At 48.8% G+C, this 26997-nt stretch overlaps 1 protein-coding gene across 1 annotated transcript in view; it reads right to left on the bottom strand.

Annotated features, from left to right (window-relative positions):
- The window catches only part of LOC119972158 (thioredoxin-like protein 4A), an 18641-nt gene extending 4770 nt beyond the window's left edge, over window positions 1–13871 (bottom strand). Inside the window, exons 1-2 of the mRNA XM_038808488.1 lie at window positions 13730–13871; window positions 107–141 (exon numbers count right to left, since the gene is read on the bottom strand). Of these exons, the coding sequence (XP_038664416.1) occupies window positions 107–141; window positions 13730–13871 (177 nt within the window). The remainder of the gene's footprint in view (window positions 1–106; window positions 142–13729) is intronic.
- Between the last annotated feature and the right edge of the window lie 13126 nt (window positions 13872–26997).

Raw genomic sequence — 26997 nt, 5'->3', positions numbered from 1 at the left:
CACCCAACGCTGGCTTAGTGCCAACTCTCGCCATCCCGATGCCCCCCCCCCCCCCCCCCCCCCCCCCCCCCACCACCTTTTTCCCTTCCTGCTCCATGCAACTCACTTGGTTTCCTCCATGATGAAACCTCAGGAACCGTACTGAAATAAAATAAAGTTATAAAGCATCTATTGATGATGTCACAATTTTAAACAAGCAAGCACTCTCATTGATTTTTAAAAAACAGTCAATACATAGAAATGTTTTCAACTAATCTCGTATTAAGAGATTTCTATTCTATAACCACTTGGAACTGTCAATCAAACTGTTCATGTAACAAGCATTCCACTGTTTGTTTGTAAAATCAGTCTTCGCAGCACAAATCCTACAATTATACCACTCATGTTATGTGAACAAACAAAATAAAATATCAAGCACCGATTTTTAAAAAAAACTCCAGACCGATTTTTAAAACATTTAGACTACCCAATTTTTTTTTTCCAATTAAGGGGTAATTTAGCATGGCCAATCCACCGACCCTGCACATCTTTAGACCCATGCCGACATGGGGAAAATGTGCAAACTCCACATGGACAGTGACCCGGGGCGGGGATTGAACCTAGGTCTTTGGTGCCGTGAGGCAGCAGAGCTAACCACTGCACCACCGTGCCGTTCCCAACTCCAGGCTGATTTTTCAATTTGAAGCCCAGCAAAGTTAAATCCATTGACAGCTTTGACAGTGCCAATGGTGTTGACAGTTCTTTGATGGTTTTGACAGGTCTTTGACAGTTGGACAGTTTTTTGACAGTTTTTCCAGTTCCAATGAATTTATGCACTTTTCATGCACAGTCATGTTTACCTTTAATTGTGCCAAACAGTACCTCTCCCAAAGGGCCCCTTACCTATTCCAAAGGTTGACTTACCTCTTCAAAGAATTATCCTGGCTAGCCAAAGGAATCCATCCAGTTCAGACCAAACCTTACCTAGTCGAAACTGCATACTCCGGGTTTCACCCTCCTGGTCTACCAAAACCCACCTTGCCTGCAGACAGCTGATGATTTAAGTGTCCAGTTGCCTCCGTAAACCACATATGCTTGAACCCCGGCCCGACTCCAGTTCTGCCCTCCCAGAAAATAGGAAGTGCAGTGTTCTGGTGTGCGGCTTGGGAGATTTAGGCTCGTCCTCCACTTTTTGCCATGACTAGAGCCTCCCCATTGTGGTGAACAGTAGGGCTGAGGAAGAAGGTCATCTGTCACCTTGTTGGATGGTGGAGCCAAATGACATATTCTAGCTCCTATTTCTTATGTGAAGTGCTCTCCCAAGGAAGGGAGGCCAATGCGAAGCACCGCTCACTCACTTCCTTTCAATCATACCAACAGGGGCAAAAAATGGCACTGGTTGCCACCGACCGATATCTGAGTTGGGGAATGGTACAGGACATGGACAACCTAAAAAGGGTGGGCGGGGGGAGAATGGGGGTTGGGGGGGGGGGGGGGGGGTGGAACCTGACTAAGATTGGAAAGGAATATTCTGTTTTTCAAATTAGATAATAACTCAATGAAGGCCAGCTCCAAAGTGTAAATTCACAACAGTCTTAAATGCTTGTGCAGCACTCCCTCAATGCCCATTTATTCCATTTGGCTTGGAAGGAATCCTGGGCCATCTCCATGTGTTGCAGAAACACTGGAGCAAATGTTGAAGAGTGTAACGGAGAGTGGCTTTAATGATCTGAGAAAGATAGCCACCACCCTCCAATGACTATCACTCCCCCCCCCCCCCCCCCCCCCCCCCCCCAGCAACCCATCCAAAACCAAAGTTTTAAAGGGGATAACTGAGCAGGAGACAAGGTTTCAAATGTGAGTCTTCTGGACTGAAATTATTTGAGACCAATGCTAAAATATTGTCCCAATCAAATGACTGGTACCCCGCCTTGTTGACAGACTTGTTTTAAGGAATCATCATAGAATCCCTACAGTGCAGAAGGAGGCCATTCGGCCCATCACGTTTGCACCAACCCCACGAAAGAGTGCCCTACCGAGGTCCATGCCCCTGTCCTATCTTGTAACCCCACCTAACCTGCACATCTTTGAACTGTGGGAGGAAACCCCCTATCCAGACACGGGAAGGGGGGTGGGAAAGTGCAAAGTCCACACAGACAGTCACCCAAGGCTGGAATCGAACCCGGGTCCCTGGCGCTGTGAGGTAGCGGTGTTAACCACTGTGCCACTGTGCCGCCCAAATAAATCAAAACATGCAAAATGGCTTCAAATCATTCAAATCGATTTTGTGATGGTCTTGCATCCCGGCTCTGACAATTTATGTGCCTCGAATGATGAGAATGATTCTGCTTTACATTTCTTGGCTGTGTCGAGTAAATAATATAGAAGCAGTGTGCTGTGGTGCCGTACACATGCGTGAGATACAGTACGTTATCCCTTGAATACTCTCTGTTTAGTGTTCTGAAAATCCAGCTGTGATCGTGGATGGCCTACAGATTTACTAGGTAATGTGTGCCATTTTATATTGGGCGTAAGAGAGAACTGCATGTGAGTGGGAATAACAACTTGTCTCCGTATTACTGTTGGATGCGTTCAGGGAAAAGGTTAATCCCATAGCCGCAGACCAAATCAGTTCTTGAACTCGTTTGTGCCCTTCCCTATAGGAACTCTTAACAGGCGCTTGATGAATGGGTGAGAATGTAGGCTCATGCTGGGATTCACTGACCCAATATTTTAGTGTTCTGGAATAATTTTTCATACATTTTAATCAAAATTAGAGTTTTGTGATTGGGCCATTTTCTTTTCAGTGTTGTTAGTCAATTATGTGTAATTGTTTTTAATGGGAACTGCGTCCAGAATGAATTTCTAGACAGATAATGAATTGAAATTGAATTGGATTGAATTGAATAAAGGCTGAGTTAAGTTTCAGCAGCAGCATGATGGGTAGACGTCTCACCTCGCAACGTCCCATTCTGGAGACAAGATCTAGGCCGACACACTAGTGCAGTGCAGAGGGAGTGCTGCACTGTCTGAGCTGCCGTCTTTCCAATTAGACCTTGAACTGAGGCCCAGCATGCCTTCTCTGCTGAATGGGGTGGCACGGTAGCACAGTGGTTAGCACTGTTGCTTCACAGCACCAGCTCCCAGATTCCGATTCCTAGTTTGGGTCGCTGTGTGGAGTCTGCACGTTCTCCCCGTGTCTGCGTGGGTTTCCTCCGGTTTCCTCCCACACGTCATAGATAAATAGATGTTTACAGCATGGAAACAGGCCCTTTGGCCCATCTTGTACATGCTGTCCAGTTTCTGTCACTAAGCTAGACCCACTTGCCTGCATTTAGTCCATATCCCTGTATACCCAGCCTGGCCATGCGACTGTTTAACTGCTTTTTAAAAGACAAAATCGTACCCATCTTTACCACTGCCCTGAAAGACGTGCTGTTAGGTAATTTGGACATTCTGAATTCTCCCTCTGTGTACCAAAACAGGCGCCGGAATGTTGCGACTAGGGGCTTTTCACAGTAACTTCATTGCAGTGTTAATTTAAGCCTACATGTGACAATAAAGATTATTATTAAAAGATACCTTGGCGCTGTTAGAAGAATAACGGGGTTCAGTATCCTGGCTAATATATCTCTCTCAACCAACTTCACTGCAAAACGAAACAGAAGACGCGAGAAATACCCAGCAGATCAGCCAGCATCTGTGGAGAAAGGAACAGAGTGAATATCTCGTGGCTGTGACTTTTCATCATAATTCTAATGAAAAGTCATCGCTCTGAAACAGTCACTCTGTTTCTGTATCCACAGATGCTAAAAACCTCTCGATCTCAGCCTTTTTTTTCTTCTTTTTAAAATAAATTTAGAGTACCCAATTATTTTTTCCAATTAAGGGGCAATTTAGAGTGGCCAATCTACCTACCCTGCACATCTTTGGGTTGTGGGGGTGAAGCCCACGCAGACACGGGGAGAACGTGCAAACTCCACACGGACAGTGACCCAGAGCTGGGATCGAACCTGGGACCTCAGCGCCGTAGGCAGCAATGCTACCTCGATCTCAGCCTTGAACATACTTAATGACCCAGCCTCTACAGCTCTCTGTGGTAAAGAATTCCATAGATTCACTCCCCTCTGAGAGAAGAAATTCCTCCTCATCTCTGTCATAAATGAATGACCCCTCACTCTGAGATGATGCCCTCTGGTCCTGGACTCTCCCACAAGAGGAAACAACTTCTCAGCATCTACCTCAGATACCTGTGAACCCTACGGGCTGGATTCTCCGACCCCCCCCCCTTGCTGGGTTAGAGAATTGCCGGAGGGGGGGGGGGAGAGCGGGCGGTGTGAATCCCGCCCCGCTGGCTGCTGAATTCTCCGGCACCGGAGATTTGGCGGGGGTGGGAATCGCGCCGCGCTGGTCGGCGGCCGCTAGCAGCGGCCTCCCCGGCGATTCGCCTGCCCGCGATGGGCCGAGTGGCCGCCTGTTTTCGGCCGGTCCCACCGGAGTAAATTAGAGTAGGTACCTACCGGCTGGACCTGGCTGTGCGAGCAGCCTCCGGGGTCCTCGGGGCGGCGGGGGGGGGGGGGGGGGGGGGGGGGGGACCTGGCCCCGGGAGGTGCCCCCACGCTGGCCTGGCCCGCTATCGGGGCCCACCGATCCACGGGCAGGCCTGTGCCATGGGGGCACTCTATTCCTCCGCGTCGGCTGCTGTGGTCTTCCACGATGGCCGATGTGGAGATGATCCCCCCCCCCTGCGCATGCGCTGGGATGGCGCCAGCACACGTTGGCACTCCCGCGCATGCGCCAACTCGTGCCGGCCGGCGGAGGACCTTCGGCGCCGGTTGGTGTGGTGCTAAGCCCCTTCCCCGCCGGCAGGCATGGCGCAAACCACTCCAGCCCCGGACTAGCCCCTGAAGGTGTGGAGGATTCCACACCTTTGGGGTAGCCCGACGCCAGAGTGGTTCATGCCACTCCTTCGCCGGAGTTGCCCGCCCCGCCGATGCCCGTAGGATCCCGCCCTATATGTTTCAATAAGGTTGTCTCATTTTTATGGACTCCAATGAGTACATGCCCAGATAAACGCAGCCTCTCCTCATAAGAAAATCCCTCCATACCCAGGATCAAATTTGTGAACCTCCTCTGGATGCCTCCAATGCCAGTCTATCTTTCCTTAGATAATGAGACCAAAACTGTTCACAGTATTCCAGGTGTCGTCTAACTTGTGCCTTGTATAGTTTCAGCAAAACTCACATGCTAGTGTTTCCTGGTTTATGAATAATGACCCCCTGATCTCTCTGTGCTGCAGCTTTCTGGTATTTCTCCATTTAAATAATATTCAGCTCCTTTATTCTTCCTACCAAAGTGCATAACTTCACATTTCCAACATTATATTCCACCTGCCAAGCTTTTTGCCCACTCACTTAACCTGTCTATATCCCTCTGTTGACTCACTGGGCTTGATTCTTCGCTTGCCGACGCCGATTTCGTAATCGGCAATTGGTGGAGAATTCCTTTTTACGACCGGATCGGGGGCATGTGTGCGCTCAGTTTTCGGGAACCCGGCGTGGTGGCTGCGGACTGTGCCCGGCGCCGCCACAGTCAGGGGGGAACTGTGCCGCTGGCTGATGGGGCTTCGGCACGGGTTGGGGGGAACTGCTGGGGAGGGGGGGCTGCCCGTGGGGTGGAGAGAGGGGGGTTCCGGGGGGGGGCACTATCTGGCAGGTCGGGTCCACGCGCGGCCGGCGCCGTGTTATACGGCACGACCGCTGCAGGTCGCCGCCGTGAGCATGCGCGGCCATGGACCCGGCAATTCTCCGGCCGTTTATTTCATGAAGGCTGCGTGTTTTACGTGGCACAGCTGCTAGCCCTTCACCAGTCGGAGGGCCGCGGCTGGGGCCTCGGCAATTTTTTCATCGTAGAACTAGACACGTCCTCCGGACATAGCCTCAAAATCGGAGAATCCAGCCCTTTGTATCATCCTCACCACTCGCTTTTGTTTTCACTGGAAAACAGATTATCTGCTCATGGTCAGATTGCAGTTTGTCAGATTAGCTATGTAAAAAGCAAGCTGCAACATTACAGCAGCAAGTGCACTAAAACAAATTACTTATTTGGCAGTAAAATACTTGAGGACATCCTGAAGCTGTTCTAATTAATAATGCGCAATGTGCAAAAAGGACTAGAGATGGTGCTATTTACTAAAAAATGGCAGTGCTGAACCACTAAAAACGCTCGTATAAGAAAAATCTGCTTAACTTGTTCCTGACATTGTGCATTTGTTTCATTGAAACAGGACCAAACAGAACATAGCAATAATGAGAGTACAACATACTGCAAACCTTTTAATTTGCTCACAATTATTTAACTTCCTCCACCTCCCCGTTCTAAACAATGTTGTGATACTTTGAAAGAAAGTAAACTGCAAAAGAAAATGATATGTGAGTTTTACAGAATGACGGAAAATTCCGTGTAGTACTGGCAATGTGATGCTACCCGTTTGGGTCTATGTTTGAATTTCCAGTGCAGTCACACAGGCAACATGAAGGTGCTGTTTGTTTCGAAGACATTTTCAAACTGCATGGCAAGGAATGTGGAATGGGCCGCCATTCAGGCCATCAATGCTAATACGTAATTAATTAAATTATGCAGTACTAGAAAGTATTGAATTCAGATTGATTTTTAAACCTGGTGCATAAGCTTCATAGCCAGTGTGTGACTCGCACATTCACCTACATTAACTTGTGCCCAATGCAAAAGCAATTTTAAAATTATTTCATTGGATGTGGTGTCAGCATTGTTGCCCATGCCTAATTCCGTCGAAACAGGTGGCTTGCTTGGCCATTTCAGTGGGGCAGTTAAGAGTGAACCACGTTGCTGTGGGTCCAGAGTCACTTGTACGCTAGACCAGGTAAGGATGGCAGATTTTTTTCCTTAAAGGTCATTAGTGAACCAGATGGGTTTTTACGACAGTCAACAATGGTTTCACAGTCAACTGGTGCGATCTATCGGCCTCGCTGCGCCCAGCCCGGGATGTGACGAGGCTGGTAAATCTCACCAGACGCCTTTTGGGAGATTTACCCACCTCGTCAGGACTCACGGGATCAAATGAGATCTTGCGGGGCGGCAGAATCTGGATTCCGCACATTGGTGCCAGGACCCAGATTTGCATATTCTCGAGTGAGCAGTTAGTCTCATTTAATATATCTATGCCGGATCTACCCAGTGCCCGGGACCTAGCGGCCTCGCCTCGCAGACCCCGAGCGGGTGCCGTTTAGCGCTGGTTTCCACAATGTGGACCAGGTGTACTGGCACTTGGGGGGATCTCCCTCATGATCAGGGACCCCTGGGTGGTTGGGCTCTGGACAGGGTGGTACCTTGGCACCCCTGATGCCACCTGGGCAACATGACACGGCCAGCCTGGCTCCCTGGCAGTGCCACCCAGGCCTGTCATTATCAGGGTGCCCAGCTGGCAGTACCAGGCTGGCAGAGACACTTCCAGGGTGCCAGGCTAGCAGTGCCAAGGTGCCCGGATGGCATCAAGCCCGTGCTGGGGATTGGGCCCGACGGTGCCATGCCCTAATGAGGGTGCGGGGGGCATTATTGGTGAGTTGTGGTGTCGGAGGGTCAGGCGCCACAGTGGGTGGTCTAAAGGTCGGGAGAAGGTTAGTGCGCAAAATGGGCCTGAGTGCGGCCTCGGTGGGGCGTTCCCTGCCGAGGCCCAGAAATGAAGCAGAGTCCAGTTTAATAGTGGGGTCATTCTCGGTGCTGCCAGCGCTGGGAAATGCCCGGCTAAACACGCTCCACGCGGGGCTATGTTTCATTCCCGATAAATCGCATTGCGCCCAACATTACTGAGACGAGCTTTCCAACCCCAGATTGTTGAATTGAAATTCCACCGGGTGCTGTGGTGGGATTTGAACTCTTGGCCCCAGAACATTAGCTGAAGCCGCTGGTTTACACACCAGACTATCATCACTCCTCCATTGCCTGCTGTGCTGTCTAGGCTCTAAGATCAGGGCTGGATTTTGCCCCCCTCCCTCCTCCCGCGCTCCCTTCCTTTTGTAGGCCACTAACAAGTCCAAACTGAGTTTATATAAAGAGAACTTGGTTTATTGCAAAGCAATTATATTTACGATATGCATCGGATCCCAGCTGGGTCTGCTCTATTGATTCCATACCTGGCCGACTTTATACAAATCTTGACTGTGAATGATCTAGGGTTCCCGGCCCCTCAGCAGGGGGAGCTCATATTCAATGACACTCACGGGGAGACTGATTGCTCCAACCCCGAAGGTCTCATGCGGAATATAACATACCCCCCACCGGCGTATTTGAAGATGGGGTATTCATGAAAGGCAGTGCATGGCCTTCCCAAGACTTCCTGCACGCCACCCACTGGCCTGTATCCCATTTCATGGTGGATGGGCAAGGTGTCAGGCAAGCCTGCCCATCTTCCGGTCTCTTGAGGCTATTAAGCGACCGATTAATGGTGACGATTGCCTCATTTCACCTCCTCTGTATTTTGCCCGCCGCCAGGGGGAGAGGCAGGCAGGCCAAGTGGGTAGCCTGGCAGCTTTCACTGTGCAGGCTGGCATCAGACAAAAAGAGGCTCCTTTGTGAGGGGGGGGGTCTCATGTGCCAATCAGAGGAAACCCCCCCACCAACCCAGCCATACCCCCACTTTAGCCTTTCCCTCCGGTCTCTCAAACCCAAGACTACAGAACCTCACGCCAATTGGAATGGCCGGCAGGTCTCCAAGGCATGACGTGCTTCCCAGACGGAGGTAGAACTCTCACCTTCAAGCAATTATCACTGTGCCAAGTGTAACAGGGGTGTGAGGCAGCCAGTTTCATTGGTGGCCAGGGTGTCAGTTGTGGAGGGGAGGGGGAAAGGGTTATGACACCCATAAATTCCAGCCCCCAGAATTCACTCCCTAAATCTCTCCATCTCTCTCTGTCCTTCCTTTAAACATTCCACAAAACCTACCTCTTTGACCGAACATTTGGTCAACATTCCTAACATTTTGTGCAGTGGGTTGGTGATAATGTTTTGTTTGATAAGGTTCTTGTGGGACGTTCTACGATGTCAGTGGCACTACGTAAATGCAAGTTGTCATTGAGATGTAATGTTGTTGCCTCTGGTGACCATATGAGTGTAGTGAACTGTATCATTCACCTCGTGAGCTTGGGCCATGCAGATAGCAAGCAGTCCTATCGCATGTCGGGAAGCAATATTTCCACTTCCTTTAAAATCAGACCTTTGCCGATTCTAATGTTATAAGCCTCGGTAAGTTAGGCTTTTAAAACTTTTCACATGTCCACTAAAAAAAAAGCATCTGGCAAAAACAATTGATGGAACACAATTAGTTACCTTGGTATATGTCCAGCATTCACCGGTTTGAAATGGTATTGTGCTGATAAGGAATCACAAGTAGCTCACCTCCCACCCCACCCCCAATTCCTCTGTTCTGCCGATTCTGGTAATTTAGGCTTTAGAGCAGATATTATTGAGCAGATCACAGCGCCAGGTTTGATTCCCGGTTTGGGTCACTGTCTGTGCGGAGTCTGCACGTTCTCCCCGTGTCTGCGTGGGTTTCCTCCGGGTGCTCCTCCACAAATCTGAAAGATGTGCTTGTTATGTAATTTGGACATTCTGAATTCTCCCTCTGTGTACCCGAACAGGCACCGGAATGTGGCGACTAAGGGCTTTTCACAGTAACTTCATTGCAGTGTTAATGCAAGCCTACATGTGACAATAAAGATTATTATTATAGAAATGCAAATATTTCTAATAGGTACAGTGTGTTCTTTAGAAAGAGGAGGAAAGCAGTCTTGCAGCTGTATTTCCAGGTTTGCTGGCTATTGGGTTTATAAAGTGTTTTGTGAAACAGCTAACCCTCCACAGTGAAGCACGTTTTGCAGATCTGCCGACTTTTAACACATTTGACTGATTCCCATTACTCATTGTCTTGATATGGCAGTACTTTCTGTTGTCTTTCAGTGAATGAAAGTGCTCATTCAGGGAACAGTTGGCACTGGTGAAGAATGGAACATCTTAAGCAGTCCGACCTGAGTCAGGTACACCATAGTTTATTGCCAGACCCTGGAGTTCACACAATTGTGTTCCAGTTAGTATGGAGAGGAAACTCTCCTTCCAACAGATATAATGCCTGTTTGAGTGCCTGTACTTCCAACAGGTGATGTTTCCATTTCTTAGACCAACTGACATGTGGCCCATCTGAATGTGTGTGACAATTTTGGGTGCATTGACCAAGAAAAGTTCAGTGTTTTTCTTTTTAATTTAGAGTAGCCAATTCTTTTATTTCCAATTAAGGGGCAATTTGGCGTGGCCAATTCACCTACCCTGCATATCTTTTTTGGGTTGTGGGGGTGAGATCGACGCACACAGGGGAAACTGTGCAAACTCCACACGGAGAGGGAGCCGGAGCCGGGATCAAACCGGGGTCCTCGGTGCCATGAGGCAGCAATGCTAACCATTACACCACCGTGCCGACCCTGAAAGTTCACACCGATGCAACATGACTTCAGCTTTGTAGTACACTGGAACAGCAATGTACAAGTTGGGAGTCCGCAGCAGAGTGGAGTGGAGAGGGAGTCCCCGGATGGGAATCCCACACTGCTTCAGCCAGGGTCAAGGCAAATCTGCTTTGCAAAGTGTTCAGACCTTTGCTGGAGCTCCTGAACACATCATCAACTTCTCTGATCTAAAATTAAAAGTGACAGATTCTGGCTGACACCCACCAGGAACTGGATCCAGACCGTCCAAATTCATTTCCTGGGCGACAGTGATCAGCACTGCTGCCTCATGGCGCCAGGGACCCGGGGTCAATTCTGGCCTTGGGTGACTGTGTGGGGTTTGCACTTTCTCCCAGTGTCTGGGTGGGTTTCCTCCGGGTGCTCCGCTTTCCTCCCACAGTCCAAAGATGTGCAGGTTAGGTGGATTGGCCATGCTAAATTGCCCCTTAGTGTCCAAAGGTGTGGAGGATAGGTGGGGTTATGGGATTACGGGGAGAGGGTGGTGGGAGTGAGCCTAGGTAGGGTGTTCTTTCAGAGGGTTGGTGCGTACTCGACAAGGCCGAATGGCTTCCTTCTGCAGTGTAGAAACTCTATGTAATAAAAACCGTCTCACCAGCAAAAAATAGATTTTTACCCTCCTCGATCAGGATTGGATTAAGTGACAGTTTCCAAAGAGTAAGGGAGACCACTGGACCACCCATGTTCAGGAATTAAAATATAGATTGGAATGTAAACACACTAACTGTGTGTACAGGTCTGCACTGCAAGGACTACAAAAACTTGCATGCATATGGTCACTAAGAACATAAGAACATAAGAACTAGGAGCAGGAGCAGGCCATCTGGCCCCTCGAGCCTGCTCCGCCATTCAATGAGATCATGGCTGATCTTTTGTGGACTCAGCTCCACTTTCCGGCCCGAACACCATAACCCTTAATCCCTTTATTCTTCAAAAAACTATCTATCTTTACCTTAAAAACATGTAATGAAGGAGCCTCAACTGCTTCACTGGGCAAGGAATTCCATAGATTCACAACCCTTTGGGTGAAGAAGTTCCTCCTAAACTCAGTCCTAAATCTACTTCCCCTTATTTTGAGGCTATGTCCCCTAGTTCTGCTTTCACCCGCCAGTGGAAACAACCTGCCCGCATCTATCCTATCTATTCCCTTCATAATTTTAAATGTTTCTATAAGATCCTCCCTCATCCTTCTAAATTCCAATGAGTACAGTCCCAGTCTACTCAACCTCTCCTCATAATCCAACCCCTTCAGCTCTGGGATTAACCTAGTGAATCTCCTCTGCACACCCTCCAGTGCCAGTACGTCCTTTCTCAAGTAAGGAGACCAAAACTGAACACAATACTCCAGGTGTGGCCTCACTAACACCTTATACAATTGCAACATAACCTCCCTAGTCTTAAACTCCATCCCTCTAGCAATGAAGGACAAAATTCCATTTGCCTTCTTAATCACCTGTTGCACCTGTAAACCAACCTTCTGTGACTCATGCACTAGCACACCCAAGTCTCTGCACAGCGGCATGTGGTACAGTGGTTAACACTGGGACTGCGTAGCTGAGGACACGGGTTCGAATCCTGGCCCTGGGTCACTGTCCGTGTGGAGTTTGCACATTCTCCCCATGTCTGCGTGGGTTTCACCCCCACAACCCAAAAGATGGGGCAGCACGGTAGCATGGTAGTTAGCATAAATGCTTCACAGCTCCAGGGTCCCAGGTTTGATTCCCGGCTGGGTCGCTGTCTGTGCGGAGTCTGCACGTCCTCCCCGTGTGTGCATGGGTTTCCTCCGGGTGCTCCGGTTTCCTCCCACAGTCCAAAGATGTGCGGGTTAGGTGGATTGGCCATGCTAAATTGCCCGTCGTGTCCTAATAGTAAGGTTAAGGGGGGGAGTTGTTGGGTTGCGGGTATAGGGTGGATACGTGGGTTTGAGTAGGGTGTTCATTGCTCGGCACAACATCGAGGGCCGAAGGGCCTGTTTTGTGCTGTACTGTTCTATGTTCTATGTTCTATGTGCAGGTTAGGTGGATTGGCCACTCTAAATTGCCCCTTAATTAGAGAAAAAAATAATTGGGTACTCTAACATTTTTTTAAAATATATACGTTCGCTTGACATAGGTGTCAATCCGTGTTCAGTGGTGAGGTGCAATTTCTTGAATCGGAAAGTTGTGGGTTCAAACTGTACTCCAGAGACTTGAGCACACAGTCAAGGCTGACACTTGAGTGCGGTGCTGTTGAAGGTGCTGGGGCCCGATTTGCACTCTCTGCAAGTGACGGCACTTGGATTGAATGAAAGAAAGTCTCTTCCGACTGTCTTTCAAATGAGTTGTTGAACAGGGTCAGTTGTTTCCCGTCTCAGGTAGGTGTGAAAGATCCCGTGGTTTTATTTGATGAAGGAGCACGGGAGTTGTCCTGCCAAGCTTCATCACTCAACCAGCATGCCGCTGATAAACTGTGAGAAAACTGGCAGCCGCACTTGGTTACATTGCAACAATGCCTACGCTTAGGAAAAAAGGAACGCTGTTGGCTGTGAAACGATTTGGGATTCCGTCAGTATGATATAGGTGGTATGTAGAAGCAGGTTCTTCCTTTACAAACATGTCTCACGGTTGCTTCACAGCCAAAATAAAATGAACGATGAGCCAAGGAAGGAGATACTAGAAACTTGCTCAAATCTTGCTTAAAGAATCCTCTCAATGGCCACTTTATGTTTTGTGCCCTGGGAAGTTAAAATGTATAACGTTGGGCCTGTGTAATACCACCCCCTCCACCCCTCCACCAACCACCCCCTTCCCCGCCTCCCACCCCCGCCACAGCGACTCCCCCCCCGAAAGATAAACGTGTCTCAGATTGCCACAGCATCATTCAAAGAACAGAAGATTTCTCATTAAGTTTTGGGGTTGCAGAAGAACTCTTGAATTTACAGAGGTCACATCTAACAGGAAACTCGACTGATTTTCAGCTTTGATTAATCAGGGCTGCCAGGTGCACAGTAATACAGTACCTTAACACAACCAATGGGAATTGAAATGAGCATATAAAAGGATTTTTAGTCAATCACTGCTGGCTATTTCAACCTTTCTTGTTCCCGTAAACACAGAGGATCCAAAAGATTTTTTAAAAACTGATTGACAGGGCAGCTTGCTTGTAACACTATAAAAGAGGCGCTGGCTTAATGATTAAATATTTGGAAAACCCTATTTTCTTACAGGCAGAGAGAGAAGAGCAAGAATAATCTTGGATGATTTTTGTCAAGATTATGTCATCTGCTGGTGATACAATGATAAATTCTGTTGCATTGTATATCACTTTGCTCTGTGTGATAACAGGTCCATTGTTGTCCGCAGTCATTTTCTCAGCTTCTGGCAGATCAGAGGCTTAACATCCACCCAAATTACTGAGACGGTTTTATTTTTATTCAATGTTTGCTAAGAAGCAAGTAGCATTAAAGTTCTGAAGAATTTTAATTTGTGGGTCTGTTTATTGGTTAACTGGAACAAATAAGTTCCAGTCCAGTGATATCATGAATGGGGCTTGCTGTTTGCAACACACTCACATCCCATTAATCTGGATCTCTTCCACACTGTCCGTGTGTGACTGTCGCTGGGTGAAACTAGCGGCTGTCTCGACAGTAATTGTAATTGGCTGAATCTCATTAGGAAGATGATTGGAACTCTCTTTACATGTTGTGTTTGAACATTGCTGGTTGCTTTTTTTAAATTTATTTCTTCACTGGATGCAAGTGTCGCTGGGTCGGCCAGCATTTATTGCCCGTCCCTAATTGCCCTTCAGAAGCTGATGGCTAACTGCCGTCCGGAACCGCACAGTGCATGTGGTGTAGGTACACCCCATGTGCTGTTAGGAAGGGAGTGAAGGAACTGCGATATATTTCCAAGTCAGGATGTGAGTGGCTCACAGGGGAACTTGCAAGCGGTGGTGTTCCCATGTATCTGCTGCCCTTGTCTTTCAAAGTGGTAGAGGTCATGGGTTTGGATGATGCTGTCGAAGGAGCCTTGTCATTGTGCGTCAGGAATATTCAGGATGGTTGATGGGATGCCAATCAAGTGAGCTGCTTTGCCCTGGATGGTGTCAAGCTTCTTGGGTATTGTTGGAGCTGTACTCATCCAGCCAAATGGAGAGTATTCATCACATTCCTGATTTGTCCTTGGAGATGGTGGACAGGCTTTAGGGAGTCACGACATGAATCATTCTCCGCAGAATTTCCAACTTCTGATTTACCCTTGTAGCCACAGTATTTATATGCCTGGTCCAGTTCCGTTTCTGGTCAGTGGTAATCCCGAGGGTGTTGACAGTGGAAGATTCTTGATGACATTGTCACTGAATGTCAAGGGCAGATGGTTAGGTTCTTTCTAGTTGGAGTTGGTCATTTCCTGCCACTTGTGTGGTGTGGATGTTACTTGCCACTTGTCAGCCCAAACCTGAATATTGTCCAGCTCTTGTTGTATATGGGCACAGACTGATTCAGTATCTGAGGAGTCAGTAAACATCTGCACTCCTGACCTTATCATGCAAGGAAGGTCATTGATGATTGGACCTCAGGCACTATCCTGAGGAAATCCTGCAGTGATGTTCTTGGACTGGGATGATTGACCTCCAACCATCACAACCATTTTCCTTTGTGCCAGGTATAACTCCAACCAGTGGAGAGCCTTCCCCTGATTCCCATTGACTTCAGTTTTGTTTGGGTTCTTGGTGCCAGACTCAGTCCAATGCTGTTGGATGTTTAGGGCAGTCTCTCTCTCTCTCCTCACTACTTGCGTTCAGTTCTTTTGTCCATGTTTGAACCATGGCTATAATGAGGTCAGGAGTTGAGCGAACCTAGTGGAACCCAAACTGAATGTCAGTGAACAGGTTATAACTGAGTAAGTGTCGCTTGATAGCACTATCGATGACACTTTCCATCACTTTACTGAAGATTGAGGGTAGACTGATGGAGCACTAATTGGCTGGGTTGGATTGTCCATTTATTTGTGTTCAGGACATACCAGGGCTATTTTCCACATAGCTCGGTAGATGCCAGTGTTGTAGCTGTACTGGAACAGCTTGGTTAGGGATTTGGGAAGTTCTGGAGCATGTCTTCAGTACCATTGGTGGAATGATATCAGGGCCCATAGCCGTTGCTGTATCGAATGCCTTCATCGGTTTCTTGGTATCATGTGGAGTGAACTGAATTGTTGCAGACTGGCAGCTGTGAAGCTGGGGACCTCTGGAGGAGGCTAAGATGGATCATCCACCCAGGTCAAGATGGTTGCAAATGCCTCAGCCCTCTGATATGCTGGGCTCCCCCAACATTGAGGATGGGGATACCTGTGGAGCCTCGTCCTACTGTGAGTTGTTTAATTGTCCACCACCATTCACGACTGGATGTGGTAGGACTGTAGAACCTTGATCAGACCCATTGGTTATGGGATCACTAGGCTCTGTCTTTTGCATGATGCATCTGCTGTTTGGCATGCAAATAGTCCTGTGTTCAAGCTTCACCAGGTCGATGCCTCATTTTTTTGGTATCCCTAGTGCAACTCCTGCACTTTTCATTGAACCAGGGCTGAGTCTCAGCTTGATGCTAATGGTAGAATGGGGGATATGCCGGACCATGAGGTTACAGGATGTGGTTGACAACATTCTGCTGTTGCTGATGGCCCACAGCGCCTCATAGAAGCCCTGTTTTGAGTTGCTAGATCTTTTGAAATCTATCCATTTTAGCACAGTGGTAGTACCACATAATATGAGGGAGATTATCCTCATTATGAAGACCGAGGCGGGGCAGCACGGTGGCGCAGTGAGTAGCACTGCTGCCTCACGGCGCCGAGGTCCCAGGTTCGATCCCGGCTCTGGGTCACTGTCCGTGTGGAGTTTGCACATTCTCCCCGTGTTTGCGTGGGTTTCGCCCCCACAACCCAAAAAGGTGCAAGCTAGGTGGATTGGCCACTCTAAATTGCCCCTTAATTGGAAAAATGATTGGGTACACTAAATTTTAAAAAAAAAAATGAAGACCGAGGCGGACACTCCTTCAAATACTTTCATGGACAGATGCAGCCGCGACAGGTAGATTTTTCCATCATGTTGGTTCCCTCACCACATGTAGCATGCCTAGTCTATCAGCCAGGTTCTTCAGGGCTCGGCCAGCTTAGTCTGTAGTGGTGCTACTGAGCCACTCTTGGCAATGGGCATTGAAGTTCCCCACCCAGAGTATGTTCTGTGCCCTTGCCACCTTCAGCACTTCTTCCAGTTGGTGTTCAACATGGAGGACTACTGATTCACCAGCTGAGGACGGCGGCAGGTGGCAACTAGCATGAGTCTATCTTGTACATGTTGACCTGATGCCCTGAGACTTCATGGGGTCCAGAGGGCTACTCCCTCCCAATGGTATAGCACTGTGTCACCATCTCCGATGGGACTGTTATGCCGGTGGGACAGGACATACATGGAAATGTATGTTTGAGACATTGTCGGTAAGATATGATTCAGTGAGTATTTTTTAAAAAAAATCTTTTTATTGGCTTTTCTCATATTTATAAACAGTTAGAACATAGAACATAGAACAGTACAGCACAGAACAGGCCCTTCGGCCCTCGATGTTGTGCCGAGCAATGATCACCCTACTCAAACCCACGTATCCACCCTATACCCGTAACCCAACAACCCCCCCCTTAACCTTACTTTTAAGGACACTACGGGCAATTTAGCATGGCCAATCCACCTAACCCGCACATCTTTGGACTGTGGGAGGAAACCGGAGCGCCCGGAGGAAACCCACGCACACACGGGGAGGACGTGCAGACTCCGCACAGACAGTGACCCAGCCGGGAACCGAACCTGGGACCCTGGAGCTGTGAAGCATTTATGCTAACCACCATGCTACCGTGCATTACATTTTTCTTGCCGGCACTAATTTGCTTTATTTTACAGAGAGGTTTGGCTGTCCTGCATTTGACTAACTGTACATACATTTTGCTGCCCTCTGGATCGGTCAATGATATCCCCCCTTCCTCCTCCCCTCCTCTTCTCTTGTGGTTTCCCCATTTTTCTCCCCCCCTTTGGCAGTCCTTTGGTTCTTCATCTTTTTTTTTCCCCTGGCTTACTCCTCGTTGCCGGCCTCGAACAGGTTTTGGAACAGGTCGATGAACTGTCCCCAAGTATCCAGGAAGCCTTCCTCTGGCCCTCGGATGGTGTACATGGTGTACATGTTCTCCACATGGAGAAATTCCGAGAGGTCAGTGAGCCAGTCTGCGGTTCTGCCTATCGCCAGGCGAGCAGGATTCTCCGGCGTGCGATTAGGAAAGCGAAAGCGAGGGCGTTGGCCCCGTTCCCCATGTGCAGCTCTGGCTGCTCCGATACCCCGAAGATTGCCACTATTGGGCATGGCTTCACTCTCACCCCCACAACCTTGGACATTGCCTCGGAGAAGGCTGTCCAGAACCCAGCAAGTTTGGAGCAAGACCAAAACATGTGGGTATGGTTGGCCGGGCCCCTCTGGCACTGCTCACATTTGTCCTCCATCTCTGGGAAGAACCTGCTCATTCGGGTTCTGGTCAGGTTTGCTCTGTGCATCACTTTGTGCTGCATTAGGCTTAGCCTTGCGCAGGAGGAGGTGGAGCTCACCCTGCTCAGTGCTTCGCTCCAGAGTCCCCATCCTACCTCTGTCCCCAGTTTGTCCTCCCATTTTTGTCTGGTCCCATCCAGTAGTGTTCGGGCTCAGTCCAGTAGCTGTCCGTATATTCTCCCACATAGCCCCCCCCCCCCCCCCCCCCCCCTTCTCGCTGCTTGTGCCTATCAGGGCCTCTAGTAGTGTGCTTTCTGGGACCCCGGAGGCCCCTTTGCAGAGGAAGTGCTTTATTTGGAGGTGTCTCAATTCTTCTTGATAGTTTCTACTTCCTCATCAGTTCGTCCAGTGTCGCCAGTCTGTGCCCTACGTTGAAGTCCCTGACCGTCAGTGTGCCCCTGTCCCGCTTCCATCCTTTGAGGTGGTATCTAGCATGGCTGGGGAGAATCTGTGATTGCCACAGATGGGGGCCATAAGGGACATTTTGGTTATCCTGAAGTGCTGTCTCAACTGGGTCCACGTTCTCAGCGTGGCCGCTACCACTTGCCTTGTTGTGTACCTGGTTGAGGAGGATGGGCGTGCTGCTGTGGCCAGGGCCCAGAGGGTTGTTCCTTTAAAGGATGCTTCCTCCATTTGTACCCAAACTGTGTCGGGTTTTGTACCCATCCCATCACTCTTTCTGCTGTTGCTGCCCAGTGGTAGTATTGTAGGTTCGGTAGAGCCAGGCCCCCTCTGACTTTCCCTCTTTGCAGTGTCGGCTTGGGAATTCTCAGGTTCTTGCCCCCCCCACACACAAACACCATGATTAGACTATCTATGTTTTGGAAAAAGGCCTTGGGGATGAAGATCGGGATGGATCTAAACAGGACGAGGAACCATGGCAGTACGTTCATCTCGATCGTCTGCACTCTTCCTGTCAGGGAGAGTGGGAGTGAACTCCACTGTTGAAGATCTTTTCTTACTTCCTCCACCAGGCTGGTCAGGTTCCACTGGTGGATCTGTGTCCAGTGTCTGGCTATTTGGATCTTCAGGTAACGGAATTTTTTTCTGGGCCGTTTTGAACGGGAGCCCTTCAGCTCTGTCCCTCCCCCTTTTGGGTTCACTGGGAATGCCTCGCTTTTGCCAAGGTTAAGTTTGTATCCTGAGAAGGTTCCAAACTCTCTCGGTATTTGCCGTATTGCCTTCAGTCCCTCCTGTGGCTTTGAGACATAGAGGAACAGGTCATCTGCATAGAGTGAGACTCTGTGCTCTCTGTCTCCTCTCCGGTTCCCTTCCAGCTTATTCTGTCCCGCAGGGGTTCGATCGCCAGAGCGAACAAGAGTGGGGACAGGGTGCAGCCCTGTCTTGTTCCTCTCTGTAGCTGGAAGTATTCAGAGCTGGTGGTGTTAGTTCGGACTCTCGCTTTGGGAGTGGTGTACAGGAGCCTCACCCAGGCGGTGAATCCCGCTCCTAGCCCAAACCATTCCAGTACCTCGAGGAGGTAGCTCCATTCGACTCTGTCAAAGGCCTTTTCTGCGTCCAGGGAGACGATCACCTCTGGTGTTCTCTCCCCGTGGATGGATCATTATCACATTCAGCAGCCGCCTGATGCTCGCTGTGAGCTGCCCACCCTTGACAAAGCCCGTTTGGTCCTCTGCGACCACCTCTGGTACACAGCCCTCCAGCCTTTTGGCCAGGACCTTTGCAAGTATTTTCGCATCCACGTTCAGCAGTGAAATGGGTTTGTATGATCCATATTCCGTCGGGTCTTTATCTTTTTTGGGTATTATTGAGATTGTGGCCTGCACTAGCTTTGGGGGCAGGGTGCCCCCTGCCAGTGAGTCCGCGAACATGTCCCTTAGGTGTGGGACCAGGACTGGTGCAAATTTTTTGTAGAAGTCCGCCGGGAACCCGTCGGGTCTCGGTGCCTTCCCCGCCTGCATGGAGCTGATGCTCTCCATGATTTCTCCCAGGTCTCTTGGTGCTTCCAGCTCCCCCTGTCTGTCTTCCTCCACAACTGGCAGTTCAAGCCTGTCTAGGAACTGTTTCATTCTGCATCCCCGTTGGGGGGCTTGCAGGTGTACAGTCCCCGGTAGAAGGTCTTGAATGTCCGATTGACCTCCTTTGGCTCTGTTATCAGTCTGCCTTTGCTATCCTTAATGTGCACTATTTCCCTTGTGGCTGCCTGCTTTCTCAGCTGGTGAGCCAATAGGCGGCCAGCCTTGTCGCCATGTTCGTAGAAGATCCCCCGTGTCTGGCGGAGTTGGTACACTGCTTTCCTAGTGGATAGCAGGTTAAAGTTCATTTGCAGCTTTTTCCTCTCCGCCAGCAGCTCTATCAGTGAACACTCAGAACACAGCAGCCAATCACCAGACAGGACACGACCACTATAAAGTCAGAGGACACTAGTTTTCCCGCTCTCTCGGGATCCAGCCTCTGAGACAGTCTGAGCTCGTGAGCAGCAACTAGAACATACACCATGTGGTAGTAAGATAGTCTGGTCAGGTTAGCCTCAGGTCTCCAGTCAAGTCAGCATAGTGTCAACCCATAGTTGGCATGTATGATAGTTAAGAGTTCAATAAAATCGAGTTGCATTTCTTCAAGTGTTGGAAGCCTGTCTCTCTCACTGCTGCAGTAAACGCAGTCCTCGCAGACCCAGCTTACCCAACACATCGTTTGTCACATTAGCTGTCGAACTTCAGCAGGACTGTTTTAAACTTTGTCTTGTCCTCGCCTTCAGCAAAGGTGAGGGAGTTGAAGATGTGGATAGCGTGGTCCCTGGATGTAGAAAGGAAGAGAGCGATCTTCCTGGCATCCGATGCAGCTTCGAGGTCGGTGTCTTCAAGATAGAGCTGGAACTTCTGCTTGAAAATCTTCCAGTTTGCACCGAGGTTGCCGGTGATACGGAGCTGCGGGGGAGGGCGAACGCTGCCCATGTTACCGGATGGCTGATTGCTGGTCAAAGGCAGATTATCTCAAGGTAAGTCCGTCAAACTCTTTTTTTTTTTTTTAAATTTAGATTAGCCAATTATTTTTTTCCAATTAAGGGGCAATTTAGCGCGGCCAATCCACCTACTTTTGCACATTTTTTGGGTTGTGGGGGCGAAACCCACGCAGACACGGGGAGAACGTGCAAACTCCACACGGACAGTGACCCAGAGCCGGGATCGAACCTGGGACCTCAGCGCCGTGAGGCAGTTATGCTAACCACTAGGCCACCGTGCTGCCCTTGTCCGTCAAACTCAAGCATGACTCACTGGTACCATGATGTGAGTACCCAAGAGTACCCAATTCATTTTTCTAATTAAGGGGCAATTTAGTGTGGCCAATCCACCTACCCTGCACATCTTTGGGTTGTGTGGGCGAAACCCATGCAAACACGGGGAGAATGTGCAAACTCCGCACGGACAGTGACCCAGAGCTGGGATCGAACCTGGGACCTCACTGCTGTAAGGCTGCAGTGCTACCACTGCGCCACTGTGCTGCCCACTTGCAAGCAAATTCTTTTTTTTTTTTTATTATTATTTATTTATTTATTTATTTTTATAAATTTAGATTAGCCAATTATTTTTTCCAATTAAGGGGCAATTTAGCGTGGCCAATCCACCTACTCTGCACATTTTTGGGTTGTGGGGGCGAAACCCACGCAGACACGGGGAGAACGTGCAAACTCCACACGGACAGTGACCCAGAGCCGGGATTGAACCTGGGACCTCAGCGCCGTGAGGCGGTTGTGCTAACCACTAGGCCACAGTGCTGCCCTACTTGCAAGCAAATTCAATGATTTACCTGGCTGATTCATTATTTTCCCCATTGAAATAACAGCCAGAGTAAGAAAAAGAGAGAATAAACTGTAAGAAAGGTTGCAGGCTATTGTTTAACTTCAAAACCAGTGACACATACGCTCCTCCAAGTATGCAGTTACACTGCCACATTCATGGCACAGGGGCACAGTTCCCGATCCTAAGAGTGTAACTCTGGACTTGGGACATGGATCTGACTCCAGAGTGCAGCAGACTGTAAATGGAGTATAACTCCAGAACTGTGTCAAGCTGAGTCTTAAGAAGTGGTTGGGGGATTTGTTGGACTTGTTAAGAACTTGTAAACTTAAAGCAACATTTATATAACTGTTTTTTGGGAAGGCAGATCCTACGATCCGTACTTTAATACATTTCAAATTTACTGTGAAAACAGAGCTCTTTCCTGGCTGTGAGAGTGAGATTCATAGCCAGGCATTATAAATAAAAGGCTGCTGGCTGTGAATTGATACTGTAGATGCTGAGATCAGGAGCTACTGTATAACGACAGCCTTAGGGTTTATGACATCACCAGGTCCTCTCGATTGAATTACAGCCTTTTAATATATACATGTTACTTTATCTCTTTGCATTTTCTGAAAATTATATCCCTGTAACCTGTGCAGTCATTGGTCAGGACACATAAATTATGTTTCCTTAAATTTTCCACCCCTGACATTAGATACCTAACATCCTCTCGCACTTATGACACCGCACACCTACTTCTACTTATGATGATGATGATTGACATTTTTCATAAAGTAAGTGGGAATGTTGGCGACAGAGGGGTTTCCTTTGGGGGTGGGGGGGGGGGGGGGGGTGGGGGGTGGGGGGGGGGGGTGGGTGACGGTCATTGGGAGAAGGAAACTAGTACATTTGTTTGTGGTCAATTCTAATTCTGCTTCAGAGCAAATCAGGGACCGGGCTGCATCTAGTCAATGCTGGGTTTTAACTTCTCCAACAGGAATAAAAAGTAAGCAGCCCAGAGCAACCTGTTGAAACAGCAACCTGCGAGAGAGTCGGAAATGGTGGAAGCTCATTACAGTGCAGCAGCCTGGCATTGCCCATGGGGTACAGAACCTGTGTGTGGTACACAGGATTTACTCCAAACCATCTTTGTCCGCAACATCTTTGATATTTGCTCCTCAGTATTTCTCCTTCAATTTGCATTTGTTCAAACCCATTCCTTACTTTGTACATAGCTTACTCTGGCCCAGTCCTTATGCTATATGTATCTTTCTGCATTTTATTAACCTTGGAAATACTGGTTCTGTATATGTCCTACCCCAATTCTCTCATTTTTTTTGGCGTTATTTCTGAAGATCTCTCTCTGCATTATTCTTAATTCAAAATCTTCCTCTTTATTTCCATTCCCTGGACCTGTATCCCTCTCTCTCTCTATCTCTCTCTCTATCTCTCTCCCTCTCTCTCTCATCCCTGGCTCTGTGTCGCTCCTACTTTCTCTTTCTCTCTCTGTCATATCCCTGGTTCTGAATCCTTCCCTCTCTCCTTCTCTTCCCTATATCCCTGGTTCTGAATCCCTCCTTCTCTCCTTCTCTTCCCTATATGCCTGGTTCTGAATCCCTCCCTCTCTCCCTCTCTCTGCCAGATCCTTGGTTCTGTATCCCTCCCTCTCTCTCTCTCTGCCATTGTGCCTAGTTCTGTATCCCTCCCTCTCTCACTCTGTCACATGCCTGGGGCTGGATTCTTCACCAGATGCATGGTTTTGCCAGCAGCTGGGAGGGGTTTCCCGACGGTGTGGGGCTGCCCCACAATGGGAAACCCCATTGACCGACCAGCATAATGGAGCACCCTACCGATGGGGTAAACCTGAAATGTGGCCCGGCGGGGCGGAGAATCCAGCCCCTGGTTCTGTAAATTAATAATAATCTTTATTATTGTCACAAGTAGGCTTACATTAACACTGCAATGAGGTTACTGTGAAAATCCCCCAGTCGCCACACTCCAGTGCCTGTTCGGGTAAACTGAGAGAGAATTCAGAATGTCCAAATTACCCAACAGCATGTCTTTTGGGGCTTGTGGGAGGAAACTGGAACACCCGGAGGAAACTCACGCAGACACACAGAGAGCGTGCAGACTCCACACAGACAGTGACTCAAGCCGGGAATCGAAACTGAGTCCCTGGCACTGTGAAGCAACAATGCTAACCACTGTGCTACCATCGCTCCCGCTTTCTCCTTCTTTCTCTTTCGGTTATACTCCTGGTTCTGTATCCCACCCTCTCTCCTTCTCTCCCCCATTTGCCTGGTTCTGTATGCCTCCCTGTCTCCCTCTCTCTGTCATATCCTTAGTTCTGTACCCTCCCTCTCTCACTCTGTCATATTACTGGTTCGGGGGTGGCATGGCGGCGCAGTGGCTTAGCATTGCTGCCTACGTCGCTGAGGACCTGGGTTCGATCCTGGCCCTGGATCACTGTCCGTGTGGAGTTTGCACATTCTCCCTGTGTCTGCGTGGGTTTCACCCCCTCAACCCAAAGATGTGCAGGCTAGGTGAACTGGCCATACAAAATTGCCCCTTAGTTGGAAAAAAATAATTGGGTATTCTAAATTTAGAAGAAAAAGTGCTGCTTTGTTATTTCTCCCTCTCTCCGCCATATCCCTGGTTCTGGTTGCATCTCTCTGATTTACCTCTCTAATTTAATACGTAACCCTCTTCCCTTCACTCTATGTCTATATCTGCTGTTCTTTTTGCAGTCAATCTTTCTCCCTGTGTCAATATTTTATTTGATACCTATCCCTCCTTTTTCTATTTGGCTCACCATTTCATCTCACTCTGACTTGCTCTGAATTCTATTTCTGTCTCGGCCTTGTCCCTTCATTACAATGATTGCAGAGTGGCCAGGCACGTTTAAAACAGGCAAACTGCCTGTTTCTGATATCAGAATATCATAGGGGATGCAAAAGGCACTCTTAATGTTCCTTACACCCAGGGGTTTCAATCTACTCGGCGATAACCGATCACCCCTTCAATAAAATCAAAATTCTGCAGATGCTGGAAAGCTGAAACAAAAACAGAAAGTGCTGGTTAAACTCAGCTGGACTGGCAGCATCTGTGGAGAGAGAAACAGGGTTAACGTTTTGAGTCTGGGTGACTCTTTCCTCAGATCTCGGTTTCTCTCTCCGCAGATGCTGCATAAGCTGCTGAGTTTTTGTTTCACCAGCAATTCTTATTTGTTTTTATTTCACCCCATCTCTGTTACATCGGACACCTGAGCACGCTTTACACTTCACACTGTTACCGTGAAACTCTGCAGAGCTGCGTTTTAAAGTGGTGCATTCTGAGGGTAGCACGGTGGCACAGTGGTTAGCACAGCTGCCTCACGGCGCTGAGGTCCCTGGTTCGATCCCGGCTCTGGTTCACTGTCCGTGTGGAGTTTGCACATTCTCCCCGTGTCTGCGTGGGTCACACCCCCACAACCCAAAGATGTGCAGGGTAGGTGGATTGGCCACACTTAATTGCCCCCTAATTGGAAAAAATAATTGGGTAATCTAAATTTATTTTTTAAAAGTGGTGCATTCTTTATGGGAACTACTCTCCCCATGATGGTGGTGGGACGAGAGGGGGGAGGGGCTGAGATGTTTCTAATCGCATTCCCCCCCTCCCCCCCCCCCCCCCCCACTCCCGCTTTGCCTGCTCTGGGGATTAGTGGGACTCTAAGAGTCAGTGTCCCCAGTGTACAATGTGCCAAAAAATAGTGGACACATTCCACCAACAATGGAAGGAAGCTCAGTTTGAAACATTACATTGGGGAGTCCGGCTAAGAGGAGGTGGCTTCTGCGGTCTCTGCGGTCTTGTCTTGGATGCATACCGAGCAATGGTCCCAGATCTGAAATAGCATCAGCATCCTCACACACTAGGGGGCAAACGGTGCCTGGGTTAGACTGGGTGTCACATGAATCGAGCGAGTGTCTGTTCCACTCTCTGGAGCTTGGTGCTGTAGCAAGAGAGTACAAAAGCAAGTGGAAATGCATTTACTTGATCATTCGGTCCAGAAACAGTAATAAAACTCCATATAAAACTGGCGTCTCCTTAAAAATCGGGCGTTCGGAGTTAGAAAGACTTGCTAAACTGTTTTCACTGTCTGGAGGACCAGAAGCCACAGATTTAAGGTCACCTACAAGCCAGCCACAGGAAAGAGGATAACACAGCATGTTAAAATGATCCGGAGGCAGCCGATCCAATATTAACTTGCAAACGGAAATTGGGCAAATCCTTGAATTGGAAACTTCTGCAGGGATATGGGGAAAGAGCAGCGGAGTGGGACTGGCCGGATATCTCTTTCTAAAGAAGCAGCACAGCACAATAGGCCGAATGGTCCCCCTCTGTCCTGAAACACCCCATAATTCTACCCCTGTCAACCCCAGTGTCCCTGTGGATGAAAGCCGTGACCCATTTGGTTTAGCAGGACGGAGCCCCGGGAATGTGTTGCCTCTCCACTCGCCTCTCCCCGGGATGCTTTTACAGGAGAATTTAATGCACGCCCGTTATTGGGCAGAACGCTCCAATTCGGTGATCTTCACGCCACCATTATAGATATTGTACAAAGGTATACACACTTATGGAGCTGTGCCTTTGAATATTTGTATGCATCAACCCGGTGGCTCGAAATATATAGACTGCAGCTTGGTGGACCGTCTCGCAATCTAAGCAGGGAGATAGATGGTGTAGACAGGGATGCACACACGCAAATGAGGATACAAGTTGCATAATGAATAATCAGACACGTCTGTGCTCAACACGTACAGGCACGCAAGTGTGATCTGCACAGGTAGAACAGCTCCCATGCCTCTTGCTATATATTCTGCATTTCACACTTACTTGCGGAGTGATATAAGGCGAATTGCTGAATCAGACTAATGTCGCATCAATGTATATTTAAAGATGTTGCTGCAGAAATGGATGCACCGACAGACAGGACGCCTCTGCTTAATTGCGAAGCCTCTCGCCGCGCTCTGTGCATCAGCCCCAATAGCACACCAGGAGTTTTCGCGATTTGATTTTTGCTGGAGTGTGTTCAGAATGCCATGTATCAACGCGAGCCCGGCTATGTTAGACTTCGGCAATGAATGAACGGCAGATTGATGTGAGAAAGTACCCCCCCCCCCCCCCCCCCCGC

This window comes from Scyliorhinus canicula, chromosome 10, assembly GCF_902713615.1.
Source record: "Scyliorhinus canicula chromosome 10, sScyCan1.1, whole genome shotgun sequence".
Lineage (NCBI taxonomy): Eukaryota > Metazoa > Chordata > Chondrichthyes > Carcharhiniformes > Scyliorhinidae > Scyliorhinus > Scyliorhinus canicula.
This window is presented reverse-complemented; position numbering and strand designations above follow the sequence as displayed.